Below are 20,211 nucleotides of genomic sequence, written 5' to 3' on the forward strand. Positions count from 1 at the left end.
GGTTAAAAGAACTATACAACTCTCAGGAGGAAGTGTAGTAAGATTATCAGAAGTGAGGCACATGGCTGCCCGCAGAAGGAACATGCATAATGTTTGATTAACAAAAGTTGAGCACTTTTTTGCTCAAATAATGACTTTATTTTTATGATTTGTTTTTTAGGCAAAACTTAGAGACTGTGAAAAAAGAGAAACTAGCAGTGCAGAAAATGGCGGACAATCTAAAGAAGCAGGTAAGTTCATTGTGCATAAGGTCGGGGGTAGGCATAAATGGATCGTGCACTACATTAAAGCGTATGTCCCTATGCATGTCTCAAAGCAGCGAACTGCAACCCAGTGTGGGTACCACAAAACTTCGAGGCTGATGTAGAGAAACTGCTCTTTGCTTTAACCAGTGCTTAATCTGAGCCAGTGGTTGCTGATGGGGGGCTACCAGCACTCGTTTTTGGTGACCAGCACTTATTTTCCTCAGACTTCTCCCGAGAGCATGAGAAGGAAAACAAACATAATGCAAAGATAAAGGAAGAGAATGACCGAAAACCATCAGCTGGGGAGCACCCAGGGACTGTCAAGAGTGAGAAAAAGGGGCAGGGAGTGACTGGCAGTAGACTAACGAGGTCTGAGGTGGAGTCAGGACTATGCAGCCTTGTATGTGCTGTTATTTTATAGCGCTGGCCGGGCTTCTGAGCAGCGCTTTGGGCACTGGCAGTCTTAATTTTACAAATTAAGCACTGGGTAACTAATGTGTTCTGGTATGTCTCCAAAAGCAGGCATCAACACTGAGTGAATTCTACCCACCATGAAGTCATGGATGTCAGTTAGGCGTTACCATTGGCTCAATCTTTGGTTCCATTGGCCATACCTTTGCTGTCCCTTGTCTCAAAAATCACAAAAGCAGCAGCGGGAACCGAAAGTAAGCAGAACTCCTATACCCTTGGTTACCTTTAGTTGTCTATACACTTTTCCCTTCAGCAGTAAAGGGAGCTATTGTGGAACTATTGGAGGGGAAAAAACCAAAAGCCCTGTGAAGTCCCACAAGGTTGGGCAGCTTTCTACTGCTTAAAGTTATCGAGTAGCAAACAAAGCAGAAGCCAGAGTAGAGTAGTTATCTAGCATTTCTGCAGCCACAAGAATACGAACAGTAAGGCTGCTCCTACAGTAGGATGTTCGGTGTATACTTGTGAGAGATTTTCGATTTGAAAACGCTGGTCCCTAACATAAATATTTTCACCCCTCGTTCTTCTCCCCTCCTTTTGTTTTTACCTTCACCCTCTCCCTCTGTTTTTTCTAGCATTTTTATATTTATGAGCTATCTCTTGTTTCATTGTTTCTGTTCTGATCCTTGAAATGGGTGTCTACATAAGTTACCTTTTGTATTTCTGTTGACAAAATTATAAAATTTTGGGTCCAAAATACACGAAAATGGATCTCATTTTAATATTAATGTGATCACTGTTTTTATTCCACTGTTCTCATGAAAATACCACTGTGCCACGGGGCTCAGGTCTCACGACCCAATTTTTCTGTAATTTGGGAAGGTTTGCAGGTCCACTTGATCAGTTTCTGCTCGTATCCCTTCTACATGTATCTCATGCACATTGCCCCTTCCTGATCCCTGCCCTTTTCCCACAGCCCCTGTTAACTCATTGCATTCTATGCTACCTTCATTTCACACACTGCCCATACCTTCTCGCATTAAACTGTTGTACACAGAAGGCCTCATTATTCAGGATCGCACAGACACCTCCACCATCGTGGTTGCACTTCACAAATGGTACCACATTTCTCTCCTGGTCTCATGCAGCGTGTATCTTTAAAATTCAACCTTTTTTGCCATGGTAGGGCAGCTAGAAGTATTTTCACAGGCCCTCACATAGCGGTACCACCCAGTTTGTTACTACTCACCCATTCTGTTGTCACATAAGCTCTGCATAGCTCTCTCCAAGAGCTGGAGACTGGATCTTGCCACCAACTGGTGGCTCTCAGCATTTTAACAGCTTCAGCACCAAGGCTCGAATGGCATGGTGCACATTCTGTCAAGAAGTTGGCAGATGTGACTGGCATGTGTATAGCCCCCCTGCGCAGGTGGCTAGTGAGTTAACACTAGCTCTGGATGTACACAGCACAGCAGGACTGGTCTCTGAGGTAAAGGTCATGAGAGGTTTTTTGGGATTAGTCTGAGGGACAACAGTAGTTTGACAAGGTTTGTGTAAGTAGAGTACTTTCTTTGGTGCCTAGTATGAGGCCTTTTCGGCAAACCTGTTACTTGAGAACTCCTGACAGCCTAGCCTTTCAGTATTCCCATGGGGGAGTGTCACGCTGCAAGGTGCAAGCGCCTTAAGAAAAACAGATTCCAGTGCCCTAATGTCATGTGTGACTCGTTCAGGCAGTCCTTGCTTTTTATTCAGCAACATTTCAGGTCAGGAATGTTTACCCCTTACAGGAGCCTCTAAAAAGCAAGGAATTGTGAAAGGTGTTGCACGTTAAACTGCTTTACCAAATGATGCAAACTATAAAGTCTTGTAAAAACCCTACAAATATTCTACATGACAATATTGCAATTTACAATATTTACTTGATTAAATCATCCAATATCATTCATTAGTGATCTACTCATGCATTGACCAATTAGCAACCAAATTTGTCACACTGAAAGTTCTTGAACTTAATCATTCTTTCCCCAGATCCTTTACAGAAAAGAAGTTTAAAAAATGCCAAAACTTGGTAACCAGTGATTGTACCTTATGCCTCATACTTAATATCATGTTTATCTAAAGGCATTAGGTGACAGATTGCTGTCCCTACTCACCATCTGCATTATAGGGAGCTGCCCGAGTTAAAATCCCAGTGCTAAAGGCCAAATATTTGCAGGTTCTAAAACATTCTGCCCATGACAAAGAGAGAACCTGTGCTTACCCAACTGAACTCCAGAGAAAATTAGACGAGAAAATGTCACTGCTGACTCTTATTATAGAGCCTAGCTTTGTCACACTTTCAAGTGCTGTATCTGCAGTATTTGTAAGATGTGCGCGTGCTGCAGGTGTAACTTCGACTCCAGTGTTGCCCCTGTAAAGGTGGAGCCACTTAGCTGCAGTGTTGCTGGGACCTAAGCCCCAGTGCCCTACAGAAGATGGCACCCATGCACTGAATAGAATTGTGTATTTCGTACTCCAAGCGGCCATAACGAAGTGCCATGTGTAGCGCCATTCAAAATATTTTTAAAAGGTAGTTCTCATGAGCACATAAATGAGGATGCTTCTACTTCAGCATTTGTAAGGGATCACCTCTACAATATGCTGACTAGATAATTACCATACACGAGTCAGCCAAATCTCATTCAGCAACCACAAAATGTAAGCCAAAAAAAGGAGTTCCTCACTGAACATTATATATATATAATATAATGTTCAGTGAGGAACTCCTTTTTTTGGCTTACATTTTGTGGTTGCTGAATGAGATTTGGCTGACTCGTGTATGGTAATTATCTAGTCAGCATATATATATATATATATATATATATATATATATATATATATATATATATATATATATATATATAAAAAAACATAACTGCTAAATAATGTGGTCGGACTGCGCACACACAAAGGTGGTCAATTTTAAGGAGACAAAACAATTGGAAAGTATGCAGATGAACTTGAAACAGGGTGTTTTTGCCTTGTTTGCACACGTAGATTAGGCATACTATGCAAAATAACGTTGTGGAGTGGTATCTTCATGTGTCCAGACTCAAGCTTGCATTGTCATTTACTTAAATATCCCACAAAGAAGCGCTTGCGCAACAGGTCACTGGTGGCCGCTTTCTATAGGTGGGTGTGCCACGCATCCTTCATAATACGAAATAGATTAAGGCTTACTCCCCTATCATGGTTCCATTCAAAGTAAGTTAAATAAAGGTGGGGTATTTTCACTTGCTATCATCTATTGCTTTTTTTTTTTTTTTTGCAGTCTTCTCTAATTCCAGATTATCAATAACCTCATGCATTCTCTACTCTTCTGACTGAGGACATTTCTCTTGAGTTACCTGTGAGAAGGTAGCCTCTTTCTAGCCTTGTTACCCCCACTTTTGGCCTGTTTGTGAGTGTATGTCAGGATGTTTGTCACTGTTTTCACTGTCTCACTGGGATCCTGATAGCCAGGCCTCAGTGCTCATAGTGAAAACACTATGTTTTCAGTATGTTTGTTATGTGTCACTGGGATCCTGCTGGTCAGGACCCCAGTGCTCATAGGTTTGTGGCCTATATGTATGTGTCACTGGGACCCTGTCACACAGGGCCCCAGTGCTCATAGGTGTGCATGTATATGTTCCCTGTGTGGTGCCTAACTGTCTCACTGAGGCTCTGCTAACCAGAACCTCAGTGGTTATGCTCTCTCATTACTTTTAAACTGTCACTAACAGGCTAGTGACCAATTTTACCAATTTACATTGGCTTACTGGAACACCCTTATAATTCCCTAGTATATGGTACTGAGGTACCCAGGGTATTGGGGTTCCAGGAGATCCCTATGGGCTGCAGCATTTCTTTTGCCACCCATAGGGAGCTCTGACAATTCTTACACAGGCCTGCCACTGCAGCCTGAGTGAAATAACGCACACGTTATTTCACAGCCATTTTACACTGCACTTAAGTAACTTATAAGTCACCTATATGTCTAACCTTTACCTGGTAAAGGTTAGGTGCAAAGTTACTTAGTGTGAGGGCACCCTGGCACTAGCCAAGGTGCCCCCACATTGTTCAGGGCCAATTCCCCGGACTTTGTGAGTGCGGGGACACCATTACACGCGTGCACTACATATAGGTCACTACCTATATGTAGCTTCACAATGGTAACTCCGAATATGGCCATGTAACATGTCTATGATCATGGAATTGCCCCCTCTATGCCATCCTGGCATAGTTGGCACAATTCCATGACCCCAGTGGTCTGTAGCACAGACCCTGGTACTGCCAGACTGCCCTTCCTGGGGTTTCACTGCTGCTGCTGCTGCCAACCCCTCAGACAGGCAGCTGCCCTCCTGGGGTCCAGCCAGGCCTGGCCCAGGATGGCAGAACAAAGAACTTCCTCTGAGAGAGGGTGTGACACCCTCTCCCTTTGGAAAATGGTGTGAAGGCAGGGGAGGAGTAGCCTCCCCCAGCCTCTGGAAATGCTTTGTTGGGCACAGATGTGCCCAATTCTGCATAAGCCAGTCTACACCGGTTCAGGGACCCCTTAGCCCCTGCTCTGGCGCGAAACTGGACAAAGGAAAGGGGAGTGACCACTCCCCTGACCTGCACCTCCCCTGGGAGGTGTCCAGAGCTCCTCCAGTGTGCTCCAGACCTCTGCCATCTTGGAAACAGAGGTGCTGCTGGCACACTGGACTGCTCTGAGTGGCCAGTGCCACCAGGTGACGTCAGAGACTCCTGCTGATAGGCTCCTTCAGGTGTTAGTAGCCTTTCCTCTCTCCTAGGTAGCCAAACCCTCTTTTCTGGCTATTTAGGGTCTCTGTCTCTGGGGAAACTTTAGATAACGAATGCATGAGCTCAGCCGAGTTCCTCTGCATCTCCCTCTTCACCTTCTGATAAGGAATCGACCGCTGACCGCGCTGGAAGCCTGCAAACCTGCAACATAGTAGCAAAGACGACTACTGCAACTCTGTAACGCTGATCCTGCCGCCTTCTTGACTGTTTTCCTGCTTGTGCATGCTGTGGGGGTAGTCTGCCTCCTCTCTGCACCAGAAGCTCCGAAGAAATCTCCCGTGGGTCGACGGAATCTTCCCCCTGCAACCGCAGGCACCAAAAAACTGCATTTCCGGTCCCTTGGGTCTCCTCTCAGCACGACGAGCGAGGTCCCTCGAATCCAGCGACACCGTCCAAGTGACCCCCACAGTCCAGTGACTATTCAGCCCAAGTTTGGTGGAGGTAAGTCCTTGCCTCACCTCGCTGGGCTGCATTGCTGGGAACCGCGACTTTGCAAGCTTCTCCGGCCCCTGTGCACTTCCGGCGGAAATCCTTCATGCACAGCCAAGCCTGGGTCCACGGCACTCTAACCTGCATTGCACGACTTTCTAAGTTGGTCTCCGGCGACGTGGGACTCCTTTGTGCAACTTCGGCGAGCACCGTTTCACGCATCCTCGTAGTGCCTGTTTCTGGCACTTCTCCGGGTGCTACCTGCTTCAGTGAGGGCTCTTTGTCTTGCTCGACGTCCCTTCTCTCTGCAGTTCCAATTTGCGACCTCCTGGTCCCTCCTGGGCCCCAGCAGCGTCCAAAAACGCCAAACGCACGATTTGCGTGTAGCAAGGCTTGTTGGCGTCCATCCGGCGGGAAAACACTTCTGCACGACTCTCCAAGGCGTGGGGGATCCATCCTCCAAAGGGGAAGTCTCTAGCCCTTGTCGTTCCTGCAGTATTCACAGTTCTTCAGCCTAGTAAGAGCTTCTTTGCACCAACAGCTGGCATTTCTTGGGCATCTGCCCATCTCCGAGTTGCTTGTGACTTTTGGACTTGGTCCCCTTGTTCCACAGGTACCCTCAGTCAGGAATCCATCGTTGTTGCATTGCTGATTTGTGTTTTCCTTGCATTTTCCCTCTAACACAACTATTTTGTCCTTAGGGGAACTTTAGTGCACTTTGCACTCACTTTTCAGGGTCTTGGGGAGGGTTATTTTTCTAACTCTCACTATTTTCTAATAGTCCCAGCGACCCTCTACAAGGTCACATAGGTTTGGGGTCCATTCGTGGTTCGCATTCCACTTTTGGAGTATATGGTTTGTGTTGCCCCTATCCCTATGTTTCCCCATTGCATCCTATTGTAACTATACATTGTTTGCACTGTTTTCTAAGACTATACTGCATATTTTTGCTATTGTGTGTATATATCTTGTGTATATTTCCTATCCTCTCACTGAGGGTACACTCTAAGATACTTTGGCATATTGTCATAAAAATAAAGTACCTTTATTTTTAGTATAACTGTGTATTGTGTTTTCTTATGATATTGTGCATATGACACTAAGTGGTACTGTAGTAGCTTCACACGTCTCCTAGTTCAGCCTAAGCTGCTCTGCTAAGCTACCATTATCTATCAGCCTAAGCTGCTAGACACCCTATACACTAATAAGGGATAACTGGGCCTGGTGCAAGCTGCAAGTACCCCTTGGTACTCACTACAAGCCAGTCCAGCCTCCTACATTACCCCAGCTCCCTTGTGATATTTGCTGTTGCGTCTGATCTTTAGAGCATTGTTTGTAGTGTCAGTCTTTTCTGGATTCACTAAATGTGCTGTTAAAGCTGCACGCACAAAGAGGTGTAGTAGAGGTGGTAGGTTTATTCAGTATCGTGGTACAGGAAGGGCAACTCAGCCATCCTCTCCAGAGTAACCCACCGGCCTCTCAATTCAAACCTAAACATTCCATAAGAATCCTTGTATCACAATTCCGGAATTAGCTGGTGCCAGCCCTAGTTACCATACACCTCCCTCTCATCTAATATCACAAACCAACACAACCCTGAAGCAGGGTCCCCCCCCCCCCAAACAAAGCTTTACATGAGGTACCACACCAATATACAAAGAATAAATTGCATGTCAATATACAACAAGATACATGTGAAAATATTCAGTGAAGCCACATAGTTAACCAAATATGCAGGACGTCCTACTTTCCTGCCAGATTTCCTAGATGTAGAAGGTTTTACATTACTTCTACTTTTGCCACTGTTATTGCCACTACCTTCCTCAGAAGTAAATTTTCCTCCAACTTTCTTTCTTTATATACTACCACTCTTTTGAGTTTCCACACACGGTGGTCCTCAGTCCCGATGGTGTAGAACACTTTTATAATCCGCAGAGACTGACAGCTTGGCCCCAACTACATTCCATCACGGTCTTCTAATCGGGCCAAGTCACCTACAGCGACAGCTGTTGGTTTGACTAACTGTTTCTCATCGAAATGGGTTTTGCTGTTTTTCCTCTTCATGTCCTTCATTTTCCACTCAGACACAACACTTCTCCTCTCATCACACAGGAACTTATTCACCCAGGATGGTTCTAGAACAGTATCAGGGTGCCTTCCACAAAACAAAACAAATGGCGATTCACCTGTGGTAGTTTAGGGCTGGAATCTGTATACATCAACCCTCTTAGATACTACTTGTTTCCTATTAAGATGGTGTTTTTTTTGCTAGGGATATGGTTTCTTTTAATACACAATTAAACCTCTCTACCATCCTGTTGGATTTGGGACTCTATCTCCCTGGATACCAGCTGCACCTCATTGTCTGTTAACAGCGTTTCAGTAGGCCTTCCCTTGCAATAAGGTATTTCAAGAAATTGATCACATAATGTGTCTCAATGCCTCAGGGAAAACATACCTCTGGCCATCTGAAAAACAAGTCATTACGATAAGAACATAGCTCTTATGACCTTCCACCTTGATGGGCCCCAAAATGTCCAGGGCGATGTTCACAGCTCACCAGGGTGCTTCCTGAGCAGCATCAATTGGACCCTGGGCTTCATGCCCTTCTCGTACAAAGCACACTGCATGCATTCTCTTACCAAGCGCTTAACATGTAGCTCCATTCCAGGCTACCAGTATGTTGAGCGTAGCCTTTCTTTGGTTTTCGAGATGTCTATGTGACATTTATATACTTGATACAGCAATTATTCTCGTAATGTTACAGGACGAATCAATCTGGTTCCCCTCCGCAACAGATCATTGTTAGAAGGAAATTGACCTTTTACCCACCAGAAAGCTTTACAGTCCACACCACCTGGTTCTTTGTGGTTCTTGTCAGTATGGAAAATATTCATTACCTTTTGTAATACTTAATCACTTTCCACTGCTTCACACCAATTTTCATAATCAACCTCACGGACAAACTCTTGGAGATCACCTGTGGTTGAATCGGTATCTTGTTCCACATTTGCCTCGGGCACTAATCGGGACAAAGTATCCACTATCACATTTTCTGCCCATGGAATGTACCTCACATCCAAGTTGTATTCCTGTAAACTCCCCACACATTTTGAAATTCTAGCAGAAATAGTCAATTCCTTTTGATTTGAAGACTTCACACAAGGGCTTGTGATCAGTCCTCACTAGAAAATGTACTGATTTACAAAAATGTCTTCAATTTTTTTTGATTGCCCAATGAACAGCAAGGGCTTCACTCTCTGTTACAGAGTACCTACATTCCACTCCTTTTAGGATCTTCAAGTGAACATGATAGTATTTTCAGGGCGAAACCCCACCTTGTTGCAAAACTGCCCCAGTGCCTTGAGACTGGCATATGTGGTGATAATCAAGCTTTTAATGGGATCAGAATTGTTATGTTTGGGGGGGCCTGTGCTAGTCCGCTTTTTAGTTAATTAAATTCACTCTTTCAATCTAAATTCTACGCAAAATTAGCTCCTTTCCTCAAATTCCTCATGTTGGAGCTGACATACATTTTTAATGAACTTATTATAATATTCTGCCATTCCTAGAAAGCGGATAAGTTCTTCTTTAGTAGTCGGAAAAACATGTTCTGAATGGCATTAACAAGCTCTGCTTTAGGAATCACCCCCTCACCTTTTACGGTATGCCCCAAGTAATCAATGGTTTTAGTACCAAACATGCATTTTTCCAACTTTTAGTGTAAGATTATATCGCATAGCCACCCCAAACCTGTCTGACCTTAGCATTATGTTCAGTCTCATCCTTTCCATGTACATGTATGTCATCTTGGTATACACAAACACCATCCACCCCATGCAAAATCTTCTCCTTTGCTCGTTGGAAGACTGACGCTACCGAGACAAGACCCAACAGAAGTCTGGCATACCTGAAAGTTCTGAATGGAGTTAAAAGAAACGCAGTGAAGTCTTTTGATTTCTCATCTAACTGTATTTGATAATGGGCCTAAGTAAGGTTTATAGTGCTAAAGACCTTGGCTCCTCCTACCATCACTAACAACTCTGCGATATTGGGAAGGGGATATTTTTCATTCAGCACACATTTGTTTAGTTGTCTGAGATCCACACACAGCTTCTGGCACCTATTCGGTTTTCTGGGTGTAACAACTGGAGCAAGCAATGCAGTCCTTTCTACCGCCTCAATTATTCCATGAGCCTTAAGTTTCTCCAACTCAGCCCTCAATTTTTCTCTTAGTCATGGGAACACCAAGCACCTTGCTACAACTAGGCAGTGAACCTGGGACTGGTCTAATTTTGTAACAATAGCCTGTCATACTTACCCAAATGTTTCTTAAAAATATGGGCAAACTTTCTCCAAAACACCTTGTAACCCAGAGTCCAAAAAATCCAAATCACCTACCTCATTCACATCAATGATTATCTTTAAAATGATGGGAGGAGTAATGTTTGGATCCAGCATGACACCCAAATCTCTTTGATGCAACCAGCTTACTATGCCATCTCTCTTCTTAGAGATGTATGTCTTGCCAGAGGAATAGTGACTTTCATATTCAATGAAGCCCACAAAATAACTGTAATTCACAAGCGCAAGGCGTTATGTCAGTCTTCAATAAAGTCACCTTCCCTTCCAATTTGTCTTCGTAGACTTTACTTGCTACAATAGTCATCTTAGCCCCAGGTTCAAACAAAACTCTTTTACCCTTAACTTCTGTGTTATCTAAAGGGCCTTTATAACTTTTGCTTCCAATCTGTAAAACAATCTGCCTACATTAATAATCTGAGCTGTCACTCGCTCTACTTCATTTTCTGTTTTAAGTTCTTCATCCTGCAGACGAAAGCAAATTGCCTTTTTATTACAATGAATGCATACTGCTTTATTAGTAAGATACACTGTCATAATCCAGATGTCCTGTTCTATCACACCTGAAACATCGCCTCTCCACCTTAGATTGATTCTTCGTAACACCAGAGCCTTTATTTTCCTTCTTTTCATCATCCTTAACAGACTTTTTCCTACTCCTACTCCCACACCCAACGGTAGGTACCTCCGTAAAGCAGTCTTTTTTCATCATCTCTACACGTTTCATGGAGTGCACAATCTTGTTAGCTATGAGCAACACCTCATTAAAGGGTGTGCTTGTCCTTCAGCCACAGTTAGTCTCACACTCTCTCGATGTGGCAACCTCAACATGGTTCCTGATTCTTTAATTCAACAAAGACCCAAACTTGCAGGAGGTTCAGTTACATCGTTTTCTATTGACTCCTCTTTTGCACTCCTTTTCCCAATATAATCATGTTCCAAGGTAGTACTTACCTTAGGCAGATAATTTAAGTCCAATTTACGTATGCAAGTTTTGTTCAGATCAACAGCCTCACTATCCCGCACATCAGGAAGGTGATCAAATAACTTCTGTCCTTCTGAACGAAGACAGTGAAGCAAAAGTGCTGTCCTCCTTTCAGCCACTCAAAGAAGTTCCACACATCCTTGCTTAGTGCTCAAAGACTTTTTTCCTTTTAACCCATGTAGGAATCTGGCTCTGTAAATACTATATCAAAATGAGATATAGTGTGCACAGAGCCCAGGGGTTCCCCAAGAGGCTTGACAGAGGCAATAATAGATCATACTAATGCTCAATTTGTGGTAGTGTGGTCAAGCAGTTAGGCTTATCAGAGGGTAGTGTTAATCATTTGTTGTACACACACAAGCAGTAAGTGAAAACACACACTCAATGACTTAACTACAGGCCAATAGGCTTTTATATAGAAAAATATTATTTTGTTAATTTGTTTTTAGAACCACAAAAGTCATTTAGCAGGTAAGTACATTAAATGAAAGGTACTTTGCATAGTAATAGTTGAGACTTTGAATAGATTCAATATTGTACACAGTTTTCATTAAAATGGCAAAAAGCTATTTTAAGAGTCAATTTTCAACAGTTCCTGGGGCCGGTAAGTACAGTACAGTTTGAGGTAAGTACCACACTTGTGGTTTCAGTCTCCGGGTCATAGGTAGCCCACCGTTAGGGGCTCAAGGCAACCCCAAAAACCCAGCACCAGCAACACAGGGCCGGTTAGGTGCAGAGGTCAAACAGGAGCCAAAATAACGTGGGCACCTATGGAGACAGGGTACTCCGGTTCCAGTTTGCTTGCAGGTAAGTACCCTTGCTGTCAGAGGGCAGACCAGGGGGTTTGGAGGAGTACTGGAGGGGCACAAAAACCACACCCTCAGCGGCACGGGGCGGCCGGGTGCAGTGCGCAAACAGGGCATCGAGTTCTCCGAACTCTATGGAGGGATCCAGGGGTCACTTACACGCTGCAGGCAGGGCATTGGGGGGCCTCTCAGGCATGTCACGAACTGGGCAAGGGTCGCCTGCTGGTTGTTGCTGCCCCGGTGATCGGTTTCTCACGGTCCTGGGGGCTGCGGGTGGAATGCTTCTCCAGGCGTCTGATATCTTCGTCGCGGGCAGTCGCGGTCAGGGGGGTCCTTGGGATTCCCTCTGCACCCCCCATGATGACACCTGCAGAGAGGCCAGCCCAGAGTGGACACGTTGTCTGAGTTGCCTAGGGGTCCTCTCTTGGTAGCAGGTTTCTCTGGACACGGGCCGGGAGCGTCGGGTGCAGAGTAGTGGGGACTCACGCTTCTGGAGTGAGGTGGGAGTCCCTTTAAAGTTGGTTGTCTTTTCTTCTGGTTGGGCAGAGCCACTTCGCACAGGAGTCCTTGGTCCTCGTTGTTGCAGGCAGTCCCCTGGAGGATTTTCAGGGGTCGCTGGTCCTGTAGAACACGTTGCTTTTTGGGTGCAGGTCCTTTGAAGCAGGAGACAGGCCGGTAGTGCTGGGGCCAAGTCAGTTGTCATCTCCGTCTCTTCTCCGCGCAGTTTTCAGCTCAGCAGTCCTCCTTCTTGTGAGGTCATCGGGAATCTGATGATCTGGGTTCAGGGTCGCCCCTAAATACTACATTTAGGGGTGTGGGTCAGAGGGCAGTAGCCAGTGGCTACTGTCCCTGAGGGTTGGATGCACCCTTCTTGTGCCCACTCCCTCTGGGGTTGAGGGGCACATCCCTGTCCCTATTGGTCCTACTCCTCCAAAGCAAGATGGAGAATTTCTTAAGGAGGGGGTCACGTCAGCTCTGGTCACCTTAGTGGTGGACCTGGCTGGAGGGGTGTCTCCTCCTTGTTTTTCTCATTATCCCTCTGGACTTGTTGCCAAAAGTGGGGGCTAGCCTGGGGGCCGGCATCTGCAGTGGCTGGCGTGCCCTGGGGGCATTGTAACACCAGGCCTGAGCAGGGGGGAGGTGTGAGCACCCCCACCCAGTGCAGGCTTTGTTTCTGGCCCCAGAGAGCACAAAGACTCTCACCCCAGAGGGCAGAAACTCGTCTCTCAGTGGCAGGCTGGCACAGACCAGTCAGTCGTGCACTGAAGGATTGGGTAAAATACAGGGGGCCATCTCCAAGATGCCCTCTGTGTGCATTTTTTAATAAATCCAACACTGGCATCAGTGTGGGTTTGTTATTTTGAGAAGTTTTATACCAAACTTCCCAGTATTCAGGATAGCCATTATGGAACTGTGGAATTGGTTTTGACAAACTCCCAGACCATATATTTAATATGGCCACACTGTACTTACAATGTCTAAGAATGGACTTGGACACTGTAGGGGCATATTGCTCTTGCAGCTATGCCCTCACCTGTGGTATAGTGCACCCTGCCTTGGGGCATTAAGGCCTGCTAGAGGGGTGACTTACCCCTATGCCACAGGCAGTGTTTTGTGTGCAAGGCACCCTGAGGGGGATGCCATGTCGACTTTGCCTTTTTCTCCCCACCAACACACACAATCTGCAATGGCAGTGTGCACGTGTTAGGTGAGGGGTCCCTTAGGGTGGCACAACACATGCTGCAGCCCTTAGGGACCTTCCCTGGTCACAGGGCCCATGGTACCACTGTCATATTCAGTTTAGCACAGAACCTCTGGAGATGGGCAATTGTACAAGACGTTTCCCTTAGTAGCAATATGCCTGGCAGGTGGGCAAACAGATTAGGCAGACGAGAAGGAATCTTGTTTGAGTTTAAGGTCCACCAAGACTTAGTAGACACGATCTTTCCAACCTGTGAACATCACAAATGGACTTGTTCACAACACCCACAAAGTCAACATTCCAATCATATGGTACCCTCATCATGTATGCAGAGAGAAGGCGGTGTCGATAGACTGATCGGAACATTTGCCTGTACCTTCCCACTTACTTTTTTCCCCAACAGCCCTCTTTGATTCCCATGATCAACAAATGCAAGCACTCAAACATGACTTTGATTCTAATAATCTCACAGTGGGCCCAACAAGAATGGTACTCTGGCCTGATGGTAGTGGCAGTTAGCAAAACAATAAATATACCAATTTTTTTAAATTCGAGGGAAGTGTAATTTTTTAGTCTGCTGTTCCTGGTCTATAAATTGTGCGCCTGAATACCTGGAGTTTGGCCACCTCGGCCTACCAAACCGAGTGCAGAAGGGTTCAGGGAGTCAAGATGGCTTACCACATGCAGATTCTCTGCAGCCAAAGGGACCAGGGTTATACACTAGTGTGCAAAAGTAAAAGTATTAGATAACGTGACAAAATGAAACAATTATCAGACACTTGATGCATTTACCGGTTTCAAAATTCTTACACTTCTTTCAGAGAAATTTTCTTTTGGGAGGAATCTTTTGCTACACTAATAATCAAAGGGTTAAAAAAAAAAAAAAAAAAGTGCAAAGAGAATTTTTGCAGGTCTTCAACCTGGTACTGCTCCAGCGCATGAAACATCCCTTCGAATCCGTGCACACAACAAAGCACACATATTGGACTCTTAAAACGGCCTTGTTCATTACAATCACAGCCTGGCAGAGTGAATGTATTGCAGTCCATAACTATCCAAACCTACAGGTACCCAAGGATAGAACCAAACCTTTCTTCATTCCGAAGGTCGTATCACGTTTCTGTGTAACCAATCTATCAAGTTATTATTTTATTTACCAGTATGCAAAAACACAAGAGGATAAAGCTACATATGCTAGGAGTGAGGGGAGCAGTCATATATTACTTAGAAGTGGAAAGCTCACACAACTCTGTTGCAAAAAGGGTCATTGCAAAATGGATAAAAAAATCTATCCAAACGTGTTACCTGGTGCATAAAACCCCTGATAAACCTGGAGCACATTCCACAAGGAAAAAAGGAACACTAGCCGATCTAGCTTCCGTCTCCATCAGTGGCATATGTATGGCAGCTATCTTGCAAACAGTCTATGCCTTGACAATAACCTGATTGTATTGATGTCCATGCAGATTGTAAGGCACACCATCTTTCTAGAAACCGTTAATACTGCTACATAAACAATACTCCGCCTTATGAATCCGGGAAAGGGTCACACTGCAAAAGAAAACATTACTTCCCTGTAATAATACTTTTGCAGCTTGAAGACATTCTGGATTCTCCTGCAACCCACCCACCTCCCCAGGAAGGGAGGTAGGAGGTAACCGAAAATGTAAAGCCAATAAAACTGCACAATACAAGAGCAATGTTACCAGCATAGTGGAAACAATAATCTGTACATGGCGACCCCGTACACATGACATCACAGGGGCTGGCGTTGCCCAAGCAAAAATAAGTGGAAGAATGGAGACCGTACTAACCCCAATCACTAGTTGGTGGAGTAATGCAGAGCATGGGAATCCATAATAGGTAGCTGCAGAAAGATGCTCAGTTTCTTTCAGCAGGATCCTCACATCATAGCAACACAGACAAGAGTCCTCTTGTTGTAAGGAGTGGTTATGTAAGGCAAAACAATATTTAGAAGTTTTCATACATGCTTAATTTGATGAGGTGTAACCTATCTGGCTTGTGTGTACAATGGCCACCAGCTCGTCCTGGGTGCATAATTTAAGCCTATCATTCTGTTAGCTTGGCAGGACTCGGTGTGAAACAAGAGTGTTAAGAAATCAGGATGCATGGAACACAAGGCCATGTCAATCTTACTTACTACCGTGCCAGCAACACTTAGTTTTTCATTGCACGCATATGTGCATTTGGGGCCGGTATATATTTTAATTTGGACCCCTCAATTGCTAGATGGCAATGAAAAAGTAGTGAAACCTGTAATTTTATGTATTCCCTTCAAACTGCGAAGGGATAAAGCAGCTGAAATTAAAAAGAATACCAGTGACCGAGGAGAATCTGCTTGCATTGTAGGATGAAGGAAAGCATCAGTATGTAGTGTGCTTTGTATGTAGTAGTGCAAATAATTGCCTTTCCATAGAAGAGGATGTATTGGTCTTCAGTCTTTACCTTAAAATCTCTAGTTGCTCCATTCAACATTTTGGATGCAATTTACAAGTCTGTGTCTACTAATACTTAAGTAAAAGTATGTTATGTTATCAAGTTTATTGAAAGTCCAATGCAGATTAGCCATGTTTGTTAATATTGTACTTTGCAGTTGCATGGTACAGATCAATATCTAAAAATCGTCAACCTTTGTAATGTGCAAATTGCAATTTTTAGTGAATTATGATAAATGTACACATGCGCAGAATTACAACCAGAAACTAAGTATAGTAATTAGTCGCTGATTTTAGAAGCTGGAGCACCATAGAAACGCAGAAAACCCAGTCTGGTGTTTGATTCATGGAAGGAGCAGGCGGCAGTGGAATGCGGGGGCCTTGCATACCCAAGTCGTAATAAGTGTGCCACAGTTTAAATATCTCATTTTTTAACCTGCTTTCTTTGCTCCAACTACGTCAGGTGAATGAATTAAAAGCCCAGAATCAGCAGCTGGAGTCTGAGAATGCTGAGGTTTGTCAGAAGAACTCAAAAAATCTCGCAGACATTCAGGATTTGAACAGACAGCTGAATGCTGGTATCCTCCGGCACAAGGGAAGGAAGGGACCTGGCAAAGAGGTGGCTCGAGAGTGGGAGCGCGAGAGATCAAGGCTAAAGGAGGAGGTTGAAAACTACAAATCACAGGTAAGATCAGTTTTTTTCTTTTTTTTTCCTGAACAAATTCTGCTGTGGAATACTTACCTGTGAGGAGAACTCCACGTGAGTAAGTATTCCACAGCATGGCGTGGATTAACTTCAGTGGGACCTCAAACTGGAGGTTTTCAACGTTTAAAACGTGATTCAATGCGTCTCACTGTCAACAAATCCCTCCTTAATGACACACTCCTCGAGCACTGGCTCAAAAACCCCAAAAATGTTTTGTAAGCTTAAAGTTTCCCCGTTTCTCAGTTGTTGGCCTTTTGGATGAGGTGCAGCTTGTACCCACTCGCTGTTGTATGATTCTTCAGAAGCGGTGTGTGTTTATTAACCAGTGCATCCAGATGCATTTGTTGCCTTTTAGGATCATATGTGCATGATGTCCTCTTGTTGTCTGTGAATGTGGAGAACCCCCGTTTCCCAAAATCAATTTTTGTTTGTAGATTATTCAGATATACATGGAACACAACTTTCGCAATATTTGTATTTTTGAATAGATCTAAAACTCAGAAATTAATACAAACATTTGAAAATGTGACGAGATGTTTTAGTAAGAATTTTAATTAACAGAATGCATGTCAGTGGAAAATGGAATAGGTTTTAAATGATAAGCAACTGCAGTTAGACAGTTTTGTTCAGATGTGAGTGACTGTCAAGCCTTACTTGTGAGTCAGTTGTGAATAATCTATTAAACAAATGCCTTATGATTCTTATATGTTGCTTGTGTCAAATAACTGCAGTATGCAATTCCATATATTTTGTACTTCCCAACTCCTCAGACTACGTATTGACTGTCTTGTTTTAATCTGTTTTGAATGCGTGAATTGATATATCACAGCTAATAAGTGATTCTGTATAGGCCGCACCTGAATGTTATCGAAACTCTATATGTAAATATTTAAGGGATTTGAGCTTGGAAATTGTAAGTAGTTTGTTGTGTTACCTGAGCCCTTTCTGCTTTGTGGCACCTTCTTTGGCGACTCTGGCGTCCGGCTGGATTTGCAGTGGAAGCAAGTAGTCTAGTCCCTTGTTATGTGCATTATGGCAGACTGCTATGTAGAGAAGTTGGCTCCACTGCCGCACCATTAGCACACTGACAGTGCGCCAAAAGCAATTACACTTATACCCACCTCAGCCAGTTCCCAACCGAAATGGTGTCCGTAGGGTCTCAGGAACATGGATACTGGACATCTCTAAACATACTAATGTTGAAATCCTGTCTTTGCCATATTGAAGTTAAGGCCTTATTTTCTGCAAAATAAGTTATCTGCTGACCAGGTCACTGTAATTCTAGTAAACATGGGAAGTCCCAGACCTCTGATTCCACCTAAAGTAATAGGATGCAACTGAACATTGATGAACTGACCGTGTCCTTGATGCAGTCTCTTCACATTCTGTACACCCGCCCCAAAGGCTCCAGCTATCACGTTCATTTACATCGCTGTAACCAGGGACAAACAGAAGCTCTTAATTACGATTTCATTGATTAAATAGAGAGGGGCATGCCTTAGGCGGTTACACACAATTGTTTGTTCACACCTGAATTGGCCCACATTGGTCACTCCATTTAAAAGGAAACTGGATACCTTGTTCTGTCAATATAAAACCTTGCTACTCTGTAACCAACTGCAAACCATAATAAGATGATCAGCCCATCTAATATTGGCACAACCAATATACTCACTGGAAGTGTCCTACACACTCCTATGTTGTTGTTTAATCATACTCTGCCACTCAGTGACTGATGTGTTGTGGAGAGACCTCTGATGCGCTTTGGGCATCCTCAATGAGAAATAAGCCATTCAGCTTCCATAGATCTGCAGACCCACTTACCTCCTTGCTTGTTGGGGGCGGGGGAGGGGCAGTTATTGACCTGATTCTTCTATATAGCTTGTTTTCATAGGCCACCAGGAGGAATTTGATTCAGCTTCGCTTTAACAGCTCAGCCTCTGCCTGCCTCTTCCCAACGTTTTTTTTAGGTCGAGTGCACAAGCGCTCTGACCTGCTGTAATCTATCTCTGGGCTTTTAACCAGGTCCATCTCTATCACTCATTCGTGGGCTTGCCTATCAAAAATCATTTGTTTTTATTGGTAAATGCTTTGTTTGTCCCTCTTTGGGGCAGTTTTGTTACCACCTTGCAGACTGCCCCTCTTACATGGATAATTTCACGATTGCCGATAGGTTTGATTGGAAGCAAACCTTTTTCCTTTTGTGTCTCACCATCTCGCTCACGCCCATGGCAGCCGTGGTGCTTTGAATTGGCTTGCTTATGTCAACTGTTTTTTACTTTTCATCTTCAATTTATGTGGCAAGAAAAGTCCAGTTTGGAATTTACAATGCTAATAGCTCTAACCCGAGCAAACGCCAGACCCATTGCATTACAAATGCTTGTTGTTCCTAGAGTGGCATTTCTTTACTCCAGGGGACCATAGCCAGTGGTGCAGATTTCCTACTGCACCCCTTTCCTCTATCCTTCTTTCTTTCACTTTTCCTTCCATCTGAGTGTTGTCTGTTTGAAGGATTTCCAACTTTTTTTGTTTTAAGACTTCCAAATCGTTTCTACTATGAAGGATCTAATTGGAAATGTGGGTATTATTGTCTCCGGCTTTCTAAATACATCTTTATTTTCTTCTCAGTGCTTGTTGTCAAAGCACAAAAGACTAGTCTGTTCAGAGATTGCAAAGTGTGCATGGTATGTAGTGTCCTCCTTCCTCTGCTTTTCCAGCCAAATGATCAAAAAAGTGATAACATTCTTGGTTCTTACTGCACAAGTATGCTGTCCAATTTTATAGCGCAGTGCAACAGACTCTTGGGTAGGCGGTTTCTGCCCATCGTGTTCCCCCCCGCCAAAATGTCTCCCACTTCTGTGCAGTCACCTGGCATCTTCTGTCCAGGCACCCTTCTCCCACAATTGCAGGGCATAGCCGTCACAGTAGTTGAGTCAGGAGGGGACTTCCTACTTCTCCAGGGGATAGCTACACCAGGAACTTTCTCTGAATGTTCCCTTGTGGAAGGACTTCCACGCTTCAGTTCAGTGATGCAACAGCCCTTTGGGCCCTACAGAGATAGCTTCCACCACTTTCTCACAACTTGAAGCTCCCTGGTCCTTGCCCATGTAGATCGGCCGGTGGTGTCCAGAATGTTTTTAGGTTTTTCAGGTCACCTCTAGCATGTCTGACATCCTCTCTGGTCAAGTTGGGGATGATCTCGGTCAGATTTAATCTTTTATTTCTTTTTGAAATTCAAAATTTGATTTCTTTTCGATATCATGGTGGCAACAGTAGGCCTTCTTTTATTTA

The 20,211-nt window shown here is 44.2% G+C and overlaps 1 protein-coding gene across 4 annotated transcripts in view; it reads left to right on the forward strand.

Moving 5' to 3' along the window:
- The window catches only part of NIN (ninein), a 326,206-nt gene that overhangs the window by 189,434 nt on the left and 116,561 nt on the right, over positions 1-20,211 (forward strand). For all 4 annotated transcript variants that reach the window (XM_069208677.1, XM_069208679.1, XM_069208678.1 and 1 more), the window contains 2 exons: positions 161-230; positions 16,678-16,899. In XM_069208677.1, the coding sequence (XP_069064778.1) occupies positions 161-230; positions 16,678-16,899 (292 nt within the window). The remainder of the gene's footprint in view (positions 1-160; positions 231-16,677; positions 16,900-20,211) is intronic.

Source organism: Pleurodeles waltl, chromosome 9 (assembly GCF_031143425.1).
Source record: "Pleurodeles waltl isolate 20211129_DDA chromosome 9, aPleWal1.hap1.20221129, whole genome shotgun sequence".
In the NCBI taxonomy this organism is placed as follows: Eukaryota; Metazoa; Chordata; class Amphibia; order Caudata; family Salamandridae; genus Pleurodeles; species Pleurodeles waltl.